Source organism: Lytechinus variegatus, chromosome 12 (genome assembly GCF_018143015.1).
Source record: "Lytechinus variegatus isolate NC3 chromosome 12, Lvar_3.0, whole genome shotgun sequence".
Taxonomy (NCBI): domain Eukaryota; kingdom Metazoa; phylum Echinodermata; class Echinoidea; order Temnopleuroida; family Toxopneustidae; genus Lytechinus; species Lytechinus variegatus.
In genome coordinates this window covers 34,138,142-34,157,117 of record NC_054751.1, presented here as the reverse complement: position 1 = coordinate 34,157,117, position 18,976 = coordinate 34,138,142, and the positions used below count along the sequence as shown (strand labels likewise).

The 18,976-nt window shown below is 36.1% G+C and overlaps 1 protein-coding gene across 4 annotated transcripts in view; it reads right to left on the bottom strand.

Moving 5' to 3' along the window:
- The window catches only part of LOC121424878 (cGMP-specific 3',5'-cyclic phosphodiesterase-like), a 143,158-nt gene that overhangs the window by 96,229 nt on the left and 27,953 nt on the right, over nt 1-18,976 (bottom strand). For all 4 annotated transcript variants that reach the window (XM_041620723.1, XM_041620725.1, XM_041620724.1 and 1 more), the window contains exons 4-5: nt 9,681-9,839; nt 6,470-6,526 (exon numbers count right to left, since the gene is read on the bottom strand). In XM_041620723.1, the coding sequence (XP_041476657.1) occupies nt 6,470-6,526; nt 9,681-9,839 (216 nt within the window). The remainder of the gene's footprint in view (nt 1-6,469; nt 6,527-9,680; nt 9,840-18,976) is intronic.

Here is an 18,976-nt window from a genome sequence, read left to right as displayed (position 1 = left end):
GGAAGAGGGGGAAATATGGTAATTGAAGAATACATTACTCTAATCAAATTAAATTTGATAGGTAATGGACTGGTAATTAATGTCCTCCATAAGAATGACAAGATGATTGCTAGCGTTTCATACTCAGTGCTTGGGCCGAGATGTAGTAATTAATATCAAGACGCATATGCTGTACAGCCAAATGGGGGGAAACGGATTGCATGACTAATCTCATACAGTACTTACCCCTCTCATAGCAATATAATGTAGAAAATTAAAATAGATGGAATACGGTAATTAGATGAATTTGTGTTTTACTACACTAGCAGAAAAGGCTAAAGAAATGAAATTAGTACCACTTTTAATGCTACAATTTAAAAATGATCTCTGGTTTGAAATATTCTGGCCTTATCTTCCCCTCTTGAGTCTTAGCTTCATGATGAGATGACCCACTTCTAAGCTGGGAGAGAAAGTACTATTACCTCTCCATCTATCACACCACAAATTGAAACCAAGCTTAAGAAGTTGATGTGGACTGACAGGTATTGCACATCAACAGGACATCATTTATTGGTTAGAATGGATCTGATTGCTTCTTTCCCTCTTTCCCCAAAACTCTCTTTTTCATTCTTGCCCACTCTCTTCTCTTTATTAATACTCTCTACCATGGCAGGTTTTCTTGAATGTTGGTATACAAGCGTAACAAATGTACCCTTTCACCTTTAAATTTGAAACCAGAAACTGTTGTAATATCGGACATAATTCTGTCTCTTATACCCCTTTCATAAACCCAATTATGTGGCTAATAGCAGCATAATTTGGTCGTAAAATCGGAGAAGGACCAGTTATCCGCATTATTTTGATGCTGCAATTATCCGCATAATAGCGGCATCGGGACAAGATTTTGACTTTATGAACGCATTTCCAAATAATGCGGATAATTGCCATGGTGCGGTCACAAGGTCACCCTTTTCCAACACAACCGCATCGGAGGGGGCGTGTGCAGTTGTCATGACGATTATCCGCCTTTTTCAGGACGGGCGCTCGTAAAAATGGTGCGGATTATTTTCGGAGTTTGTGAACGCAATTTTTATTGAATTATCCGCATTACTCTTAGGAGGCTAATTGGAGGATAGGTTTATGAAAAGGGTATAATTCTGTAAAATATCACTTTCTGAAAAAAATGGTTCCTTTATGATCAAAATACCGATCCCTCTCTCTTCCCCTAATTTCTCCCTCCTTATTCTATTTTCTATCTCTTCCTGCCCTCTCTCACATTCCCTATTCAACATGCTGCAATTGTACATTAACCCATGTTGCAACTATCCGTTCTTTTCTCTCTCTCTCTCTCCCTTAACCCTACCTCCTCTCCTATCAACATATTTCTTACTATCTTACTATCTCACTCTTGCCATTTTTCCAGGCGATCTGAATTGAGAATTTGACTTCTATGCCCGAAGTTTCATGCATGATTGATAATTGCCATGTATCACTTCACTAGAGCGACCTCTTGATTGAAATGAATCCTAGGATGTTTTCATTTAGGCCCACTGCAAATTCTTGTCTCTAAGGATTTCCAGGTAAAATTGCAATTCAGTTTCCATCTTCAGTCCTACACTTACGTGCCTCAACTCTTCTCAACACCTCTCAGCAAATATCCAGGATTAAAGGACACATAAAAAATCATAAGTGCGTACAGGGAAGACTGAAGAGAATATTGAAAACAAAACAAGTGAGGAGAGTTTCCTTACTCTTGGTCTTGCACAAAAAAATCATATACAGCATGTTTGTCTTTAATTGAAAGTAATACCCATAAAAAGTCCTAATTAAATTTTCATAGCACTTAAGTCGCGGTGTGTTTCATAAAGCTCTTCATAAGTTACAGGCAACTTTACAAACGAATGGTGATACTATCTTGGGAGTTATACCACAAGAAAGGGTCATCAGTCGTGCGTAAAATCATTTGTAACTTTTGAACCACTTTATGAAAACATCGTCGGCAGTCATCTAAACCTTCATATTGTGATACAACAGTGCCAAACCAATTTCACAGACAATTGCCTTTATAGTTTATTTTTATTTCCATTTTTTTTTGTCCCTCCATTTTTTGTCCCAAGCCCTACAAAATTTGTATTGCTAGATAATCCATGATTGGAAAGACCATATCGCAAAAGAGCTACATGCTTGTAATTTCGGTTTGAGCAATTTATATTTTCCCTGTACAAAAATGCCATAGGAAATACAACCATGACCACAAGTTCCATACACACAATAAACAAAACATCATATCACTCTTTTACTTGCAAAGTCAATGCATGCAGATATGATGGTTTAGCATTTTTTAAATAAAAATTTGTATGATATCGCCTTGAAAATCCCCATATATCTCAGAAATAATTGCTGTCTAAAAATTCAACCACATATAGATTAGGACTTCTGGGTTATATTCTGCAAAAATATCAAAATCAATATTTTGACCAAAATTGACAAATATGATTGATCTACTGCCTAATATTTTTACTGTACATGTGGTATTACATAAAAGGAGTCACAAAACATGATTTCTATACTTTAAGCTTTAGTTCCCTTTTTTTAGTTTCCTTTGAAGGCTAGCATCACTAATCATCCTCAGGATCATATCTGTCTATGTGGACAATGGGCTGTGTCAACAAGTTTTTTATTTGAACCTTTTAAGCTAATACTTCATTCAATGGACCAAATAATGAATCAAATTAATAATTCAATTAAAGATTCATTTAAAGTGAGATACAGAAAAGCTGAACGGCTGTTCTTCATGAATTAATACCAATTTCTTATTATTGCTCCTTTCAAAGTATTCTTTCAATCAGGAAGCCTTGTGATAGACCTTTTTCATTCTCCACTACAACTTTTTAAATTTTTTAATGCTCGTATATCCCTTTATATTGCCACTTCATTATAAAAAGCAATTTTAAATAACAGTATGTGAAACTTTAATCAGCGCAGTTACCATTTTTTATTCAATCTTTCATTAAACTCCAGACAGCTGAATACAAAGTTTGTATTCCTAAGGCTCTCTCATCAAGCAACCTAGAATATCGAGTATATGCTGCATAAATCAAACATGGGCATGAAAAATTGATGCACATGAAATGGGGTATCAAATGATATATTAATTGTAGCGCATGAATCATTTATCCCAGATGACAGCAGAAAATTGCCAGAGAAGAAACATGCACAAAGTCATGATGAATGAAACATTCTACAATTAATATTGATAAATGTATGTCGCTGGTTGGGTGACAAAATAAATAAACGTCATTCAGGAGAGGGGAAAATGGCAGATATAAGGAGCGTGCAATATGATAGTCTCCCCTTTGATAATGGCTAATGGCTTTATGGGGGGGGGGGTTCAGAGCTGGGATTTAGAATAAATCAACAGCACTTAATAGCCTATAACAAAAAAAAATTACCCAAAAGTTGAGATGTCAACTCAGCAAAATATTGCACTAATTACAAAAGAAAAGGGCCCAAAGTAAATAAGAGTATAATCCCATGAATTCATTTGGCTAGTGCAGGTTTATTTCAATAAAATAGGTGTTGTTGAGGGTGGGATGGGGTGAATAGCAATGTTACAGAGAGACAGGTGAGTATGCCGATAATGATAGGAAATATGCATGCTTCATACAACATTGAAGTACAAACGACTGCCCAATAAAATCCATCCCAGTTCATATTTTGGGGGATCAGACCTATGCCCTAAATCTGGTAGCTAGATGAGCACACATATATTTACTCAATTTGATTAAAACCCATCTGTGCTTGCGACCCAGCGTGTTCTCTTCTCTCAAATCGATAGGACACACTACCAAGGCTTAGAATTTGGAAATGGCAACATGTGTAAATAGAATATAATGTAATTGTATGAAGTTTAGTACCTATCTTCTAGAGTAAGAAAAAGAAACCTGTCAAAAATAGAATGAGAACAGATTTATGATGAATCATATATATCTCTATCATTCGGTCAAACCTAAAAGGAGATTTCTTCATCCTTTTATAAAGACATAATGCTGTACTTACCGTATACCTTGTCTTAACAGACACTTTTCTGACTGCCCAACCCTAATAAAAGCAGGGCAAAAAAATCACCCCCCCCCCCTTCGTATTAACACGCTCCCACTGGGGAACAAGAGTGTCACTCAGGCGAGCACATAATACGAAAATGGCGTTATTGGTCAAGCAAGAAAAGTGGAAGGTGGCAACTTCACCTTTGACCTTCTGACCTCTAAATCGATAGACTTGCTGGGATCTATGCTAGTATCATACACACCAAGTTATATGAGCCCAGGTTCAGTCAAACTGAAGCTATCGTATTTACAAGGAAAAGTTAACGGAAAGACGGACACACAGACAGACGGAAGGACGGACACCAAGCCTGATACCATAATACGTCCCATCTAGGACGAGCGTATAAAAAGCAGGACTGTGTAGGGAATTTTTTTCCTCAAATTTCGGCCTGCTCCAACGAGGGTGGAAGCGGGGTAGAAAAACGACTCCATCCCCCTAACACCCAAGTGCACGTTCTGTTAAGACGTGATCGGGGTGCAGTCTATCCGAAAAGCTCGATATTGCGTAATGACTTGTACAAAGCACGCACCTTATAAGTGCATGGTCAAAAAGAGAGATCTGGTTTTTACAAATATGGTGCTGTTTTGTTAGTATAACCATTTCTTATTTACATTGTGTCAACCGTCAATTTTCATTTTAAAAACAATCAAATTTTTATATTTTTATTTCGAATATACATGTACTTTATTGATATTTGGCACAAAAAACTGTGATACTAGTTTTACACACTCCTAAAAAAAGTTGTATGCTAGCCTAAAAATACCTGATCAATCGAGCTTGTTGCATGCTGCATGTTTTACCGCAAGCTCAAGACTCACCTTGACTAAACTAAACTTACCCAAACACCAATATGTGTGCCCAGATTCATGAGAATTGGTTAAAAACTGAGGAAAAAGTTTGATGTGCAAGATTTGCAACAGACCGACCAACCAACCGCTCGTACACTGATTACTACATTGGCCTATACCCCCTTCAAACTTCGTTTGGCAGGGGTATAAAAATATAATTCCTTAGTATTCATTTTATCAGCATCAATTTATAGCCCCCATCTAATTTCCATTGAGGAAATAAATAGTGGAAATAAAATTAAAACCATAGAGACTACATAAAGCAAATGAACTGAAAACCAGGATCACTTTTATATCTTCTTACTTGTTTCTCATGAGATGTGAGGAAAAAATCATATACTTCTTGCTCATTTGTACAAGATAAACTATGGAAATATTCTTTTGAAAATTATAATGGGTTAGTAATGAGTGAAAATTATTTTTAAAATGTTATATGAACTGATGTTAGATGGCTAAGAATACATAACAAAATTATAAATGCACAATACATAATGCAACTCCAAAGGTGGGTAAAGAAAATTATGAATATGCTGATGCACTTAAATTCAAAATGAACATTTGCAGACAAGAGCAGGTTAAGTTTAAATGGAAATTGACATTCATGATATAAAAATCCTCGGACACTCAGACTTTAATACACAAGGAGTATTCGAGTTGTGCTTAGATTGAAAAATTTAAAGGAGTTTTTTAATGGTACCCAGTGTTTGCATGGAAAATGCCCCTGGAAACCTGGCTACATAGAATTGGCATGTCACAGAAATGTATGCTGCACAGTGCAGTAGCACTCACTTCCCCTTCGCCAATGCAAATAATGTGAAGTACATAATGCACAATTTGCATTCACTGCCAATGCAGAAGAAGATGCATTGTGATGATGTGACAGTGCACAGGAAAATACTGAATGGTGAATATCAATTTCTATTCATTCATTGTGCATAGTATCACTTTGAACCAAAATATTCACTATGCACTTGTACTATTAAATTCTCATTGCTGATGTCCTTTAAATCATTCTTTCTATTACCATCATTACATTTGTTATCACCATAAATATTATAATTTACATCAATATCATTAAAATCATTACAGCAGCCGCCTTATCAAAATCTCATTGTGACGAATCAAATTATATGAATTAATTCTTGCACATTTTCATAGCTTTATCATTTGCTAATATTTAGCTGGATATTCAATAGTTAATTCAAGGAGAAGCCAATTTCTAAATCTAAAAATTATCCCAGTATGTTTTGATTATCCTAAAATAAAAAAAAACATGTTTACTTTGAATACCTTGTCTGCTAAAGTCTCAAAGTGAATTTCAATAAAATGCAATTGATCTATAGAAGATGTGAACGTACTGGGAGCGGTTTCATACAGACTTTAAACAAATATGGTAACTTTGTCGTTAAAACAACTGCAATGGTAACAGGGCTTATCAGCCAATCACCATCGAGGTTTCCATGGTAGTTACATTAATGACAAAGTAATCATAGTTGTAAAGTCTATACGAAATGGGCCCCAAATGTGATACAAACCTCTTCATCAGCTTTGGTGAATTCATGGGAGCCTAATATTTCTGTGCTGTCCTGTACCTTTAAGGAATAGAACATCAAATCTCATGCTAGAGTCAATTCATTCTACATACAGTCGTCCTCAAAATTATTCATACCCTTGTTGATATTTGTGATTTTTCATGTTTGTGATGAAATAAATGCATTTTATCAAGTTTCTCTATGATTTATGTGTGACCTACTAGTGAAAGAATAACTACAATGCACAATTCAAGAAATTTCTCTTTTCAGGGGTATTTTATTCATAGATATTCAAACAATGTCATGTTCAAAATTATTCATACCCTAGGTTTTCTGAGTCCAATGTCTTTCATTAATAGTCAATAGCATAGCCTTTGTTCTTTACGACTGCTTCTAGACGATTCCTGTAAGTGTCCACAAGCTTCCTGCACGTCTCCTGCGGGATGTTGGCCCATTCTTCCTTGGCGTAGGCCTCAAGCTGGGTCAGGTTGGTCGGGTTCCTAGCCATCACCCTCACTTTCAGGTCTCGCCACAAGTTCTCGATCGGATTCAGGTCAGGACTCTGACTTGGCCATTCTAGGACGTTGACATCATGGTCCTTGAACCATTTCTTCACCAGCTTGGCGGTATGCTTTGGGTCATTGTCTTGTTGGTACTTCCAGTTGGGGCCAAGCTGGAGTTTTTCGGCAGATTCCTTCAAGTTCTCATCAAGGATCTGGATGTAATCCTCCTTTTTCATGATTCCTTTGACTCTAACGAGGTTCCCTTTGCCACTGGAAGAGAAACATCCCCATAGCATTATGTGCCCACCACCATGCTTGACGGTTGGCACAGTGTTCTTTGGATTGTATGCTTCCCCTTTCTTCCTCCAGACGTATTCAACATCCATATGGCCAAATAACTCCAACTTCGTCTCATCAGACCACAGGATGGTTGACCAAAAGCTTGGATTTTGCTTCAGATGACCTCTAGCAAAGGCCAGTCGAGCCTTCAGGTGTTTCTTCCTGAGCAACGGTGTCTTCCGAGGCCTGCGTCCATGGAGACCTCCTTTGTGCAAGACTCGCTCGATGGTGGACCGGGACACCTTCGTCCCTGACAGGTCAAGCGTTTCAAGTAGGGCCTTGGTTGTGGTCCAGGGGTTGTTGTTGACCTCTCTGCAGATTTTCCTGGCAAGTTTAGGGGACACCTTGCACTTCCTGCCACGCCCACTAAGGTTCTTCACAGTGCTGTACCTCTTGTGCTTCTTGATTACGCTCTGGACTGTTGCCACAGGGACGTCATACTGCTTTGAAATGGCCTTGTAACCTTTTCCCTCAATGTGGGCATTCACAAGACGTTGCCGTAGGTCCTCACTGAGCTCCTTCTACTTGGCCATGATTATCAGAGACTGAGAATAACCAGAATGCTTTCCTCTATTTATACCCTTTTATAAAAATGCTATTTTCCATCATTGTTCAATGGCTTGTTTAACAAAGAGGGTATTTAATTCATTGGAACATCTTGAAATAACTATAGAACAAAGAATAGCACATTCCCAGACAGTGAAAATAATGCGCATTGTCATAAAAGGACATTTTTGTTGAGGTATTGGCAAGGGTATGAATAATTCTGAACAAGTGCAAAAAATTACTTTCGACCCTATCTATTATTATGCTAATGAAGACTTGCCAGCTCATATGTCAAATCATGCATAGCAATAAGCAGACAAAAGATACAAAGAAAGTTACATCATAATAGCTTTTACAAGTGAAGAATCTACCGAAGAATGTTTTTCCACAAGGGGTATGAATAATTTTGAGGACAACTGTACATGCCATGTAAGATATTGCAATTGCCATCAATGCACAAGGTATCAAAGTTGTGTTTCACAAAGCTGTTTGTAATATTTCAAACAGTTTTAAAACTGAAAAAAGAAGTGACAAAATCTATGGCTATTTCTAAACCAATGAAAAAAAAAATTTGCCATAAATATGCATATTAATAGGAAAAAAATATTTATCACATCTGCATATTTGAAATGTAGCTAATGCAAGTGAGAGATACATGAATATTTGGGTCACCATAGCTTGATTATCAGTGGAGTTGAATTTAGCTTTATATTATTACAAATAGCTTTATGAAACAGCTGCAATGTACCTGGTATCCTAGTTGACACTAAAGGTATAACAAAACCAAAAAATAAGACTGGTTAACATTAAAGCATGTCTTTGGTGTTTAAAAAGGAAACATTTGCCACTGATCTACCAATGGGGCATAGAGATGAACCTGAAAAGAAATTTTTAGAGCAAAAAATAAAATAAAAGCAAAATAAAATCTATACATATATCTATTAAACATAGTACAAAACCCTAATTATGGGGGATTAAGGTGTCACATTGGGTTGCAATTATTATGATTAATGAATTTGTCATATCTCAGTTTGTCAAAATGAATCATTTGAATAATATTCAAAGTGAATAATCATACCTGAAAACTGATTATAATAATTAAAAAGATATATTAGTGCACCACTTTCCTCTAAATCTATGAGAGAAAAAAAAAGGATGATATTCATCTTGTCATTTTCAATTGATTATCAGGGATTAACTCTGGTTAGAGTGAGCTACTCTACTAAGCCTACATGGTATAAAGTCCAATTATTTTCAGAAAGGATTATTTAGTTTGTTATTCTACCCACTACCTATCTCTTTGGTTTTGACTTTAGTAATGCAAATAAAACAAAACAAAATATTACAAATAAATTCAAATACAATTAAAAATCAATATCAACATTCCAGGATTAGAGTATACACGTAGGGAGCATCTGAAATAAGATAGGACAGTGATGATATCAATCTGAGGATATGACATCTCTTTTTCAGGATGGTTTTCAGGCAAAATGCCAGTTTTTACCACTAAATACAAAGTTGAAAACACATAGCATTATCACAATGATTACAACATGCCAATCAAACAATACTCCACATTTCACATGGAAAGCAAAATTATCACATGCTAATAAATGCTCTTTAAAGACATTTTCATTTTAATGTTTTTAAAGTCACAAAAACATTGCTCACATACTCTACCATCAAGGTTCAATTAAATCATTTTCTACCTATAGGTGCAATCATGATGCCATGCACACTACAGCAATGTGCAGATTTGAATTTTGAAGAAAATGAACCAATATTTTAATACTGATGCACGGAATATAGTTTTATTTTCTACAAACCTCTTCATCCTTGGTAGCAAACTCATGAGAACCTGTGATCTTGTTAATGACTTGAGCCACGCCCACCACCTCACCATCATGATTACAGATCGGCATACACATGATGCTATGAGTCTTGTAGCCAGTGATCTTGTCAACCTCAGGATTGAAACGCTTGTCCTGATTAATGATATGAATAGTAGGGGAAAGGATTAGACTATGTATGCACAATCAATATGAAATATTGATGATTACATTGTTCATTGTTCAATACACCACTTATTACAATACAATTATTGTTCCATCAAAAGCACCATGAATGAGTACAAAATCGGGATCTCACTGCTTTCACTGAGAATGATGTACACATTGTACAGGCTATTTTGCTCATAAATATTGAAAACACAAACTTATAAACACTTTTTTGTTGCGAGTATTCATATCAGACTCAGTTTTCAAATCATATGAACTCTTCATGCAAGAATAACTTGTTTCATATGTCTTAGATTATAAAGAAAGGTGGTAACTTAAAATGCATGGTTTCTATAACCTGACACACTTCTTCAAACTGATTTCACCCAGCCAACCAACTAACAAGAATTGTTCAAGTATCATTTCATATTGCTTTGTGAGCTTTGTAATGTGTGAGCAAATATATCTTGCAGAAGGAAAGAATTGCAAACTACACCCTCAAAATCACCTCGTACATCATGAGAAGGCCTGTATGTAGAACATTACATGGAGATGTACATGTATCTTAAATCTAGTTCAGCATGAAATAGAAGATTAAATTCCTTTTATACTCAAGAGCAGTTGCAAAACTACGACTGACTTGTTTTAAACCTGGATTCGTATACACCTTTCATGTTTAAAATGCAAACTTTGATATTTACAAAGCCTACAAACTGTAAAATTTTTATGGCGTTAACCTTACGTGTATTTCTATGGAAAGAGAAGCTTAAAGATGTAGGCCTACCGGTACATGAATAAATAAAAAGGCGAAAAGAGGTAGCGAATTTACATATCTTAACGCCTTACCATCCAATCTGTCACACTTAATCCCTACTTTCTAAAAAGTCAAGGACTCATTTCAAAGACTCTTGCCTATGATTAAGAAATGAAGTGATAGTCTGAACATTTGTTAAGATTCAGACAGCACTTCCTGGTTCTTGATTTTATCATGCCTCTCATCTCCGCTAATTTTACTTCCTTCAGGGTTTTGTAAATGAGACAATCATACTTTCAAGGCATATACTCCTATTCAAATTCTTAATTGTATTTAATTGATAATTCCTTACTCATCAATCAAGCAAAGTCAAATCTTATTAAAACAAGATAATTAAATTCTATTTTATTTCATATCCAATATATTCCCAAATTCCACGTTTTAAAATAGTTTTCTTTTTTTAGAAATATACATTTAAGACCAATGAATAATGCCAGGACTACAAATTGAAATTTTAACCTAGGTAAATAATAATGTTAGTGCAAGAGTAATTCTGAGACATTTTTACTACTTCAGCCCAAGAAAATTATTATGTTTACATCTCTCTCACTGTCTTGAATAACCTGTAGAGAAGCAAATCACCTCCTTCATGAGTGGAAGTCAATGCTAACTAGTTATTCCATTCAATTAATATAACTTTGAATATACACAATATATCTGAGACCAATCTTTCACATATGTTTCCTATAAACCTCACTGATTGACACTTTTGTTATCGTAATCTTGTGTTATGGGTGCATACAGATATCAGTAATCAGAGGCAATATATCAGTGTTTATGATAAATCATAATGATATACCTATTCAATCCCTTTAACATGACACAGGAATGACTTAATTGCACAGATACATATATAGTATTAAAATCACATCTGCAATTATAGAGGGGAGTGACTTCTATCTGGCAGTGCATGTCACAGCTCAGCTGAGGCATTGACAGACATCTTGATAAACTGTCTCCTACTACCTTTCCAATATAACACAAGTCAGCGTTCCATGCATTGTTGTGATTGGGGCTAGGCATACTTCCAATGCTTAGTGAATTGTAAGATGTCTGCTCTGGGTGTCTCATCGTGTCCCTCATCTATAGTGTACACATATAATATCAGCCTCATATCTATTGTGACATCATCTGCATCAGTATCAGCATTAGCTGGGTATACTCCTACCATTCATTCTTTTTGTGGTGACAAGAGTAAAATCACTCTCCTTTTTTTCAGAGCATGTACCAAAGCATTGTCTCCATAAAAGACATCTATAAATTAATAAATCATTATGGTTCTTTGACTTTATAGGTATACTGGTTGGTGCTACTTGTGTTTTTGGGAGGGATGCTCAATCAATACAATATGGAAGTTTATGCACTTGCTTTCAAAGTATGGTAGCTAAATTCATATTTGATTCATTCACAAAATGTATTTCAAACTTTAAAAGCATATATATCAAAATACCACAGGAATCAGCATACAGGACCATGATAGAGGTATCTATAATAAGATTGTGCTAAACAGGATTATGGTTAAGTATTTGTTATCAAAACCAAAGTAGGAATACGCTGGCCTAAAGCTTAAGTCCAGTATTTGACGAGTCATCGTCTGCAAAACAGATCTTGGAAAGTGAATCAAGTCAAATTTTTAAAATCTCAATTGCAACGGAAAACTTTTCACAAGGATGTCTGCATTCCTATCCTATTTTTTTGTTAAGTTGATTTGAATTAATTAAGTTCAATATTATTAAACAGACTTTCAAATTTCATCAAACACAGATGACAAGTAACCCTTGACAGCGAACAGAATTTTTCAAAACGTGCATTTTAATACCCCTTTCATATTGCACTTTTCCCAAGCGAAGTTCGCCAGCGAAGGGGAAAGTGTTCAGTATGAAAGGTACACAGGAGAATTTCGCCAGCGAAGTTCTCCACCTCTAGAGGTGGAGAAGTTCACTGGCGAAGAAACTGTTTCCCCGGTGAACTTCGCCGGTGAAACAGCCAGTATGAAAGCAAACCAGAGAACTTCTTTTCTTTAATGACGTTAGAGGTCATTTTATCCCTCCCGAAATCCCCTGAACTGAGATTCCGCGCGCTAGCTCGCTCGCTATTATTTCCGTGGCAAAATGTAGAAGGCCATGCTATACAAGCGATTTGATCATTCCATATAGAGTTAAATACCCTTGAACATACAATTTGTTTTTTCACTAAAGATATTTATAATAAAAGCGTACTTTACATGCTAAAAATGCACTTAAAATATCAAATACTTTTTTTTTTTTGCTTCTAGAATTTCTAGAATATGTTGTTTTTTTTTGTTCAACTTTTTGCAATCAGTAAGAAGCAATGTTTACAACTTTCTTTTTGTTCATTCTAATTCTGCATGGACATGCCGAGTGAGCTGATCATCAGCAGCAGCTGCTGAGAAGTGTTTACCAGCCGTCATCTCCAAAACTTCACTGATAAAATTAATTACGTGTCTGCAATTAATAAGGAAATAGTACGATTAAAATTCAAATTAAAAAAATTGTGCGCTTTCATTTGCATTTACTTCCGCCCGAGCAAATCACCCGTCGACTTTCGCCATGGAAGGGTACATTCTTTTCTTCACCGGGGAAGTGAGGAATGCGTGCCTGAGAAGTGCGCCGGCGAAGTTCGTCGGGGAAAAATGAAGAGGCCAGTTTGCAAGGGGTATAAGTGATATACTGAACATTAGTGAATTAATATTTTTAAAATGCCCCCATTCACTTTTTTCATTACATGAAATCTACAATGACTTTATTACATTTCTTCAAAGCAGAACACATTCCAGAGGAGTGACACTATTTGGAGCACATAACTTTTGGGATCTTTTTTACTTTTTTTCTTAATAGTGAAACATGAAGTTTGCACAGGCCTAATCACAACTGGCAGGCAAAAGATATTCATTCGAACCGACCCATTGCTCAATTTTTATATTTGATATTGCTGATTGACAAAAATGAATGAATATGACTGACAATCTAACACTGATTCTAGGGAGGGTAGCTACTGAACTAACTTTTTCCAAATTGGAAAGATATATCACCACTATGGAACTCAATTTTTACTGGCAGAAGAATTATGGTCATTTTACTCTCTCAAGTGATGAATTTGATCCCATCAGGTGTAGTCTTTATAAATGCTGATTTATTTTTAAAATGAGCCAATTGAGGTAACCTTTTCTGGTCAGATAGAGAATGTCAGACATTAATCCTATCCACTGGTAGTAAACATTCAATCCTCAAATTTCCTCCTTATTTTTTATGAATTTTTTTTAAGTGCCACTTTAACACACAAGTCTATGGGAAATGAATTAGGCCTGTGAGCCCTTGAATGGGGGAAATAGGCGAAAAGCGGTGCAGTCACGAAAAGCCTGTGACTTTGTCAAAATGAATACTTAGTAATGGCAAAAAACTCAAATAATTTGACCTACAGCACATGTTTCTTCAGGTCACAGTGTCTGTAGTGATCAATATCAGAAGAAATGTCAGGTGGTTTCAAATCGCCTTGATCACAAGAATCCCCACTACATTACAAAAACTTTTTCAGGCTAAAAAATAACCGTTATTTTTTAATTCACATCACCCAGAAACATACCCTTCAGGATAAGTTGGTACAATAAACAAGCAAGGTGCAAGATTCAAAATCGCTAGCTCAGCAGCCACCCATGGCTCCCGCACCAAACTACATGATGGGCTTCAAGTTCCCGTAATTTGCTACCTGCGACGTTTGAAAAGCCCCCACGAAAGTTCTTGTAATTTTGACAAGTCAGTGCCTACTATTTAGCAGGTATTTTCTTTCGGGGAGATTACTCGTAGTCACGCTGCCAAAATTCGCGGTAGATTTCCCGATCAGAAAATACCTGGAACTGACAAAATTTGAGGCAGTCTGAAACCACCTTTTGAGGGGGATTCAATGCAATGATATACTGCCTTGCCAACAGGCAAAAACAAGGTTTACATGCCCTATACCAATAGACTGACCTACACAGCATAGGGTTGGATGGTGGATCTTTAAAAAATGGACTGAGAATGATGCAGAGATAGCTATGGCATAGACGCTGGAGATTCGCCCCAAGGTTCACTACATTTTCAATAGTCTGCTAGCAAAGAAGGGCAGAAAGTAGGTCAACAGAGGTATCCCTTTCATCCTATTCAGAGTATGTTTATTAAAGAATAAAGAGAACTTGAATGTTATCTCCATACAGCAAGAAGGCTATCTTCAGTCCCAAACAAGAAAACTGAACACTATAGGTGTTACATCGGATATACATGTAGTTTATGTACAGTGAAAAAAACAAACTGGTGAGTCTATTCATATTATTTCTATATCAATAACAAAATGAATATTTTTCATATTGCCTCTGTGCACGAGGAGTCCAGTAAGACTGCACAGAGGGATGAAGATGAAATATGGGAGAAGACAAGTGAAGAAAATTGAACCATCTGGAGATTTATTGAATAACGCCAGGGAATATTGGATAATATTGGGTTTTTGCTCCCACCCGAAGGAATCCCCAAGATCATAATGTAATGAAGTAGAGCACTTCCAGCATTAATGTCATTTATCATGCTTCAAGAAAGGCTTGAATTAACCATCAGACCAATTTTCATGCTAAGGAAAAAAAATTATCCACATCCTTCATTTCATATCTTACTGATCAGGGCCAGTCACACTCTCTTACCCTCAGAAATTCAGTTGGAACCACTTTTAATACAAATATTAACTTATTTATAAGACATTTTAGCGCAGCATGTTGGCACAGAATGGAGAAAAATTAATTGTCAAAGGTTATCCAGTCTGTCTCATATGAAAAAAAAAACAAGACTAAATGAGTCTAAAAGAAGAAAAGAAAAAAGAATCTTGCTTTAATAATAGCAAAGGACCTCAAGTGCCCAACTCATTTGAATACGAATAAGTACAAAACCTAAAAAAGAGTGTGTACATCAAATATGTGGGAGAAAATGATCAGTTATTATTTACAACTCTGCAAAAAAAATCACAAATTTCATCAGGTTTCACCATCAAATAAATTGAAGTCAATTCAGATTTCTGAACCCTGCCAGTAGTAATCTGTTTCAATCAAAGAAAATAGAAATTTGATCCATGACTAAAATCCAAAATGTCTGTACATGTATAGTCTCCATATGCTCATGTCACTACTGAGACAGCCATCCCTCTCTTACCATGTTTTATCTTCATGGAGCTCTCAAATTTCTATTAGTTTCAACCAGATAGTATTAGTTGATCCTTCAACATTAACATTAATATTTTTTAGGGAAGAAAAAGTTGTTAGCACATCTTTTTTTTCTGTTTCCCTCCCTCCCCCTTCCTCTCCCTGTCTCTCTCTCTCAAATTTTCCCCAAAAAATGAAAGAAATCCTGAAAAAATGACAAATAACACTTATTTTCTTGTAGAGTCTAATAGATCTATGATCTGTTACATAAAGACTTACAAAATAAAGCACAACAAATTTACTATAAGCCAATCAAATTGTATCATTTCAGTATAGCTTAACAATATTCTTGAAAATGTGTTACAATGACAAGTTTTATGAAACAGGGCCCAGACATCTATTGAAACCAATAACAGACGAAAAAAACTTTTAAACACATTTATTCCAAATGAAATCAATGCTTGGGCCTAAACCCAATGCCCCAAATTCACAAGAGGTTTAAGCTAGCACAAAACACCTTTTGTTTTTTCTTCTGTATGAAGTGCAACAAAAATAATATGCAAATAGGCTTGATTTCCTACAGCTATAACATAAAGGCCCAGTCCCGCTGGCTGATAGACACAAAACATATGCATAAAGGATACAGCGGATTTCATCCATTCCAGAAATAGACAAAATTGGTAAAAATTTGTAAAAAAAATACATTGGAAAAACGGACGTGGATAGTATGTGTATGAGAGGGAAGTTAAAGATATTTATCGGAAGTCTAGGGGTTGAATGTGCATGGACGTGGTTTTACTGGGGTTTTGAATAAAAGATGCATAAGCTTTACATCCTTCCTATTTCTGTGTTTTTAACTGTGTATAAATGATTTATGTACCTTATCCTTCCTCCCTCCTTTCATTTTCAGCTGCAGTGGTTGTGAGTGGCGAGGATGTAATGTTCAGAGGAAGCAAAGAGGATAAAGCAAACTTTCAATGGATGATAACAGACATAGAACATTTATATTTACCCAGGGTAGCCACTTCAGTTCCGAAAACTGTTCTTCCAGCGGCCCTGCTATTATTACCCCGGCTTTAGCATGGCTACCTTGATCGGGCGCTCGAGCATTCGAGGAATTTCTTCCTACCGGGTACCCATTCACCTCACCTGGGTCGAGTGCAGCACAATGTGGATAAAGTTCTTGCTGAAGGAAATTGCGCCATGGCTGGGATTCGAACCCACAACCCTCTGTTTCAAAGTCCGAAGACTAATCCACTAGTGGGCCACAAAGCTCCACAGATTTACATTGTACATGATGAAAAGTTCATCCCTTCTGAAAGTTTTGTGCAGCTCAAATTTTTTTTGTGCGGATGAAATCACAGTGGGCAGACACACTATGGACAGAGCGCATGAAACATTTTCCAAGGTATGGCCCCCCAAAAAAATTTTTACATCCTCTTTGCATCTGAAAGTGCAGTGGGACTGAGCCTTATTAAAATAGATCATATTCAGTGTGTGCAGACTTGAAAACCTTGTTGGAGTTATATCTTCAGTTTTAATTTGGGCCTATAGGTTCTTGTACATTACTCTGAACCCCCATATCACTTAAGTGGTCTGGTTTTAGGGTTGGGGTGTACAATGTATGGGATCTGAATTAAGGGTGTACCATGTATAGGATCTAAATTGATACTATATAAGAAAATTCAAAAAAGTTTTATTCACAAATTTTCTAAAGATCATTTAACTAGACAAGCAAGTCATTTTAATGTCTCAAGGTCACTATCAATTGGAACAGGGAAATATAACTAAAAAAACAAACAACCAAAGCATGATGATACAACACGGGGAACGCATTGCATGACCGTTGAAATGGATGACGAAGGAATGGGAGCAGAAATAAACATCAGCAGACTCCTAATTGTGCCCCCAGTCTGCACATCCATCACAGGGCGCTGAAATGCAGGAGCTCCAAGTGAAAAAAAAAATTACTGGAAATAGAAACTAGGCATAGCAAGTGGGAGCAAGAGAGAAGTATTAAAATGTGCCAAAGAGAAGTGTCAGCAGCAATTTGGCTTTTAAGTTTCAGGTTGAATATGAAAGCTGGTGTTTAATTAGGAAAAAGCTATTCAATTTTATGAGCAAGAAATTTAGATTGATATATCTCTATCTGAAACCCCCAGATGAAAATGATAGGCCTATATTTGCTTCTGCAAATAGGGTCAGTGTGAAGCTGACATCATTCATCATATCAGTGTGACTTAATTCTATTCATTGCCAACAGTCCAACAAAGGTGGTTTTTGTTCAAAAGTAGGTTTATCCAAATTGCATTCCTTATCATTTTGAGAGATATGTTTTAGTGTTTGAATGGTCTTCAATAAAAAAAAATATAAAGACATTACATGAATTCTGTGTTCTTCCTGAACTCCATGAATTTTTCTGTCTTCCTTATCACAGAAAACTGGAACTTTAAAGTGCATTCTTAGTGCCTAGTCTTAAATCCACTTCAAATGCAATCCATGCTGTATAATTTTCTTGTTTGTGAGGTATCATGCTTCTCTCAGTAGCAATCATCCTCAACTTGTCTTTAGCAGCATTCACTCAGGAGTACACAGCATCATATTTGACCATGGACTTTAGCTCCATTATAAAAGCACTTTACTGGCGGATCTCACTTGAAAGAAACCCTTGAAATCTTTATACAGGCATGTGTAAACAGGATATAATGTTCCATTAATCAATGGTCAAATTTGTGGTAGTGGCAGCATTAGTGTCTATCTTAAGTCTTGTAAAAATAATAAAAATAAATAACAGAGTACCTTTCCTGATCATCTATCTTTTAACATCGTTTCTGATTGAACTATATCTACCGTGTTCCTTCTCATTGCAAAGAAAGCATGCAAATAAATGAACTTCGAAAACCACTTTCATATACTGCAAAAATGGGGGTAGTACAACAAAACACATAGGCCTTTCTTTGTATATATGCACGTTTGTATAAGTAAACAAGTTATGACCACTGTAATGACAAAATTCACAGGGGCTAGCAGTTCATTTAGCCATCCCCCTCCCCCTGTAAGTTGAAGAAAAAGACCTATTTTCACCAGAAAGTTCAATTATCCAGCAATCATCACTTCAGGCAGCCACTC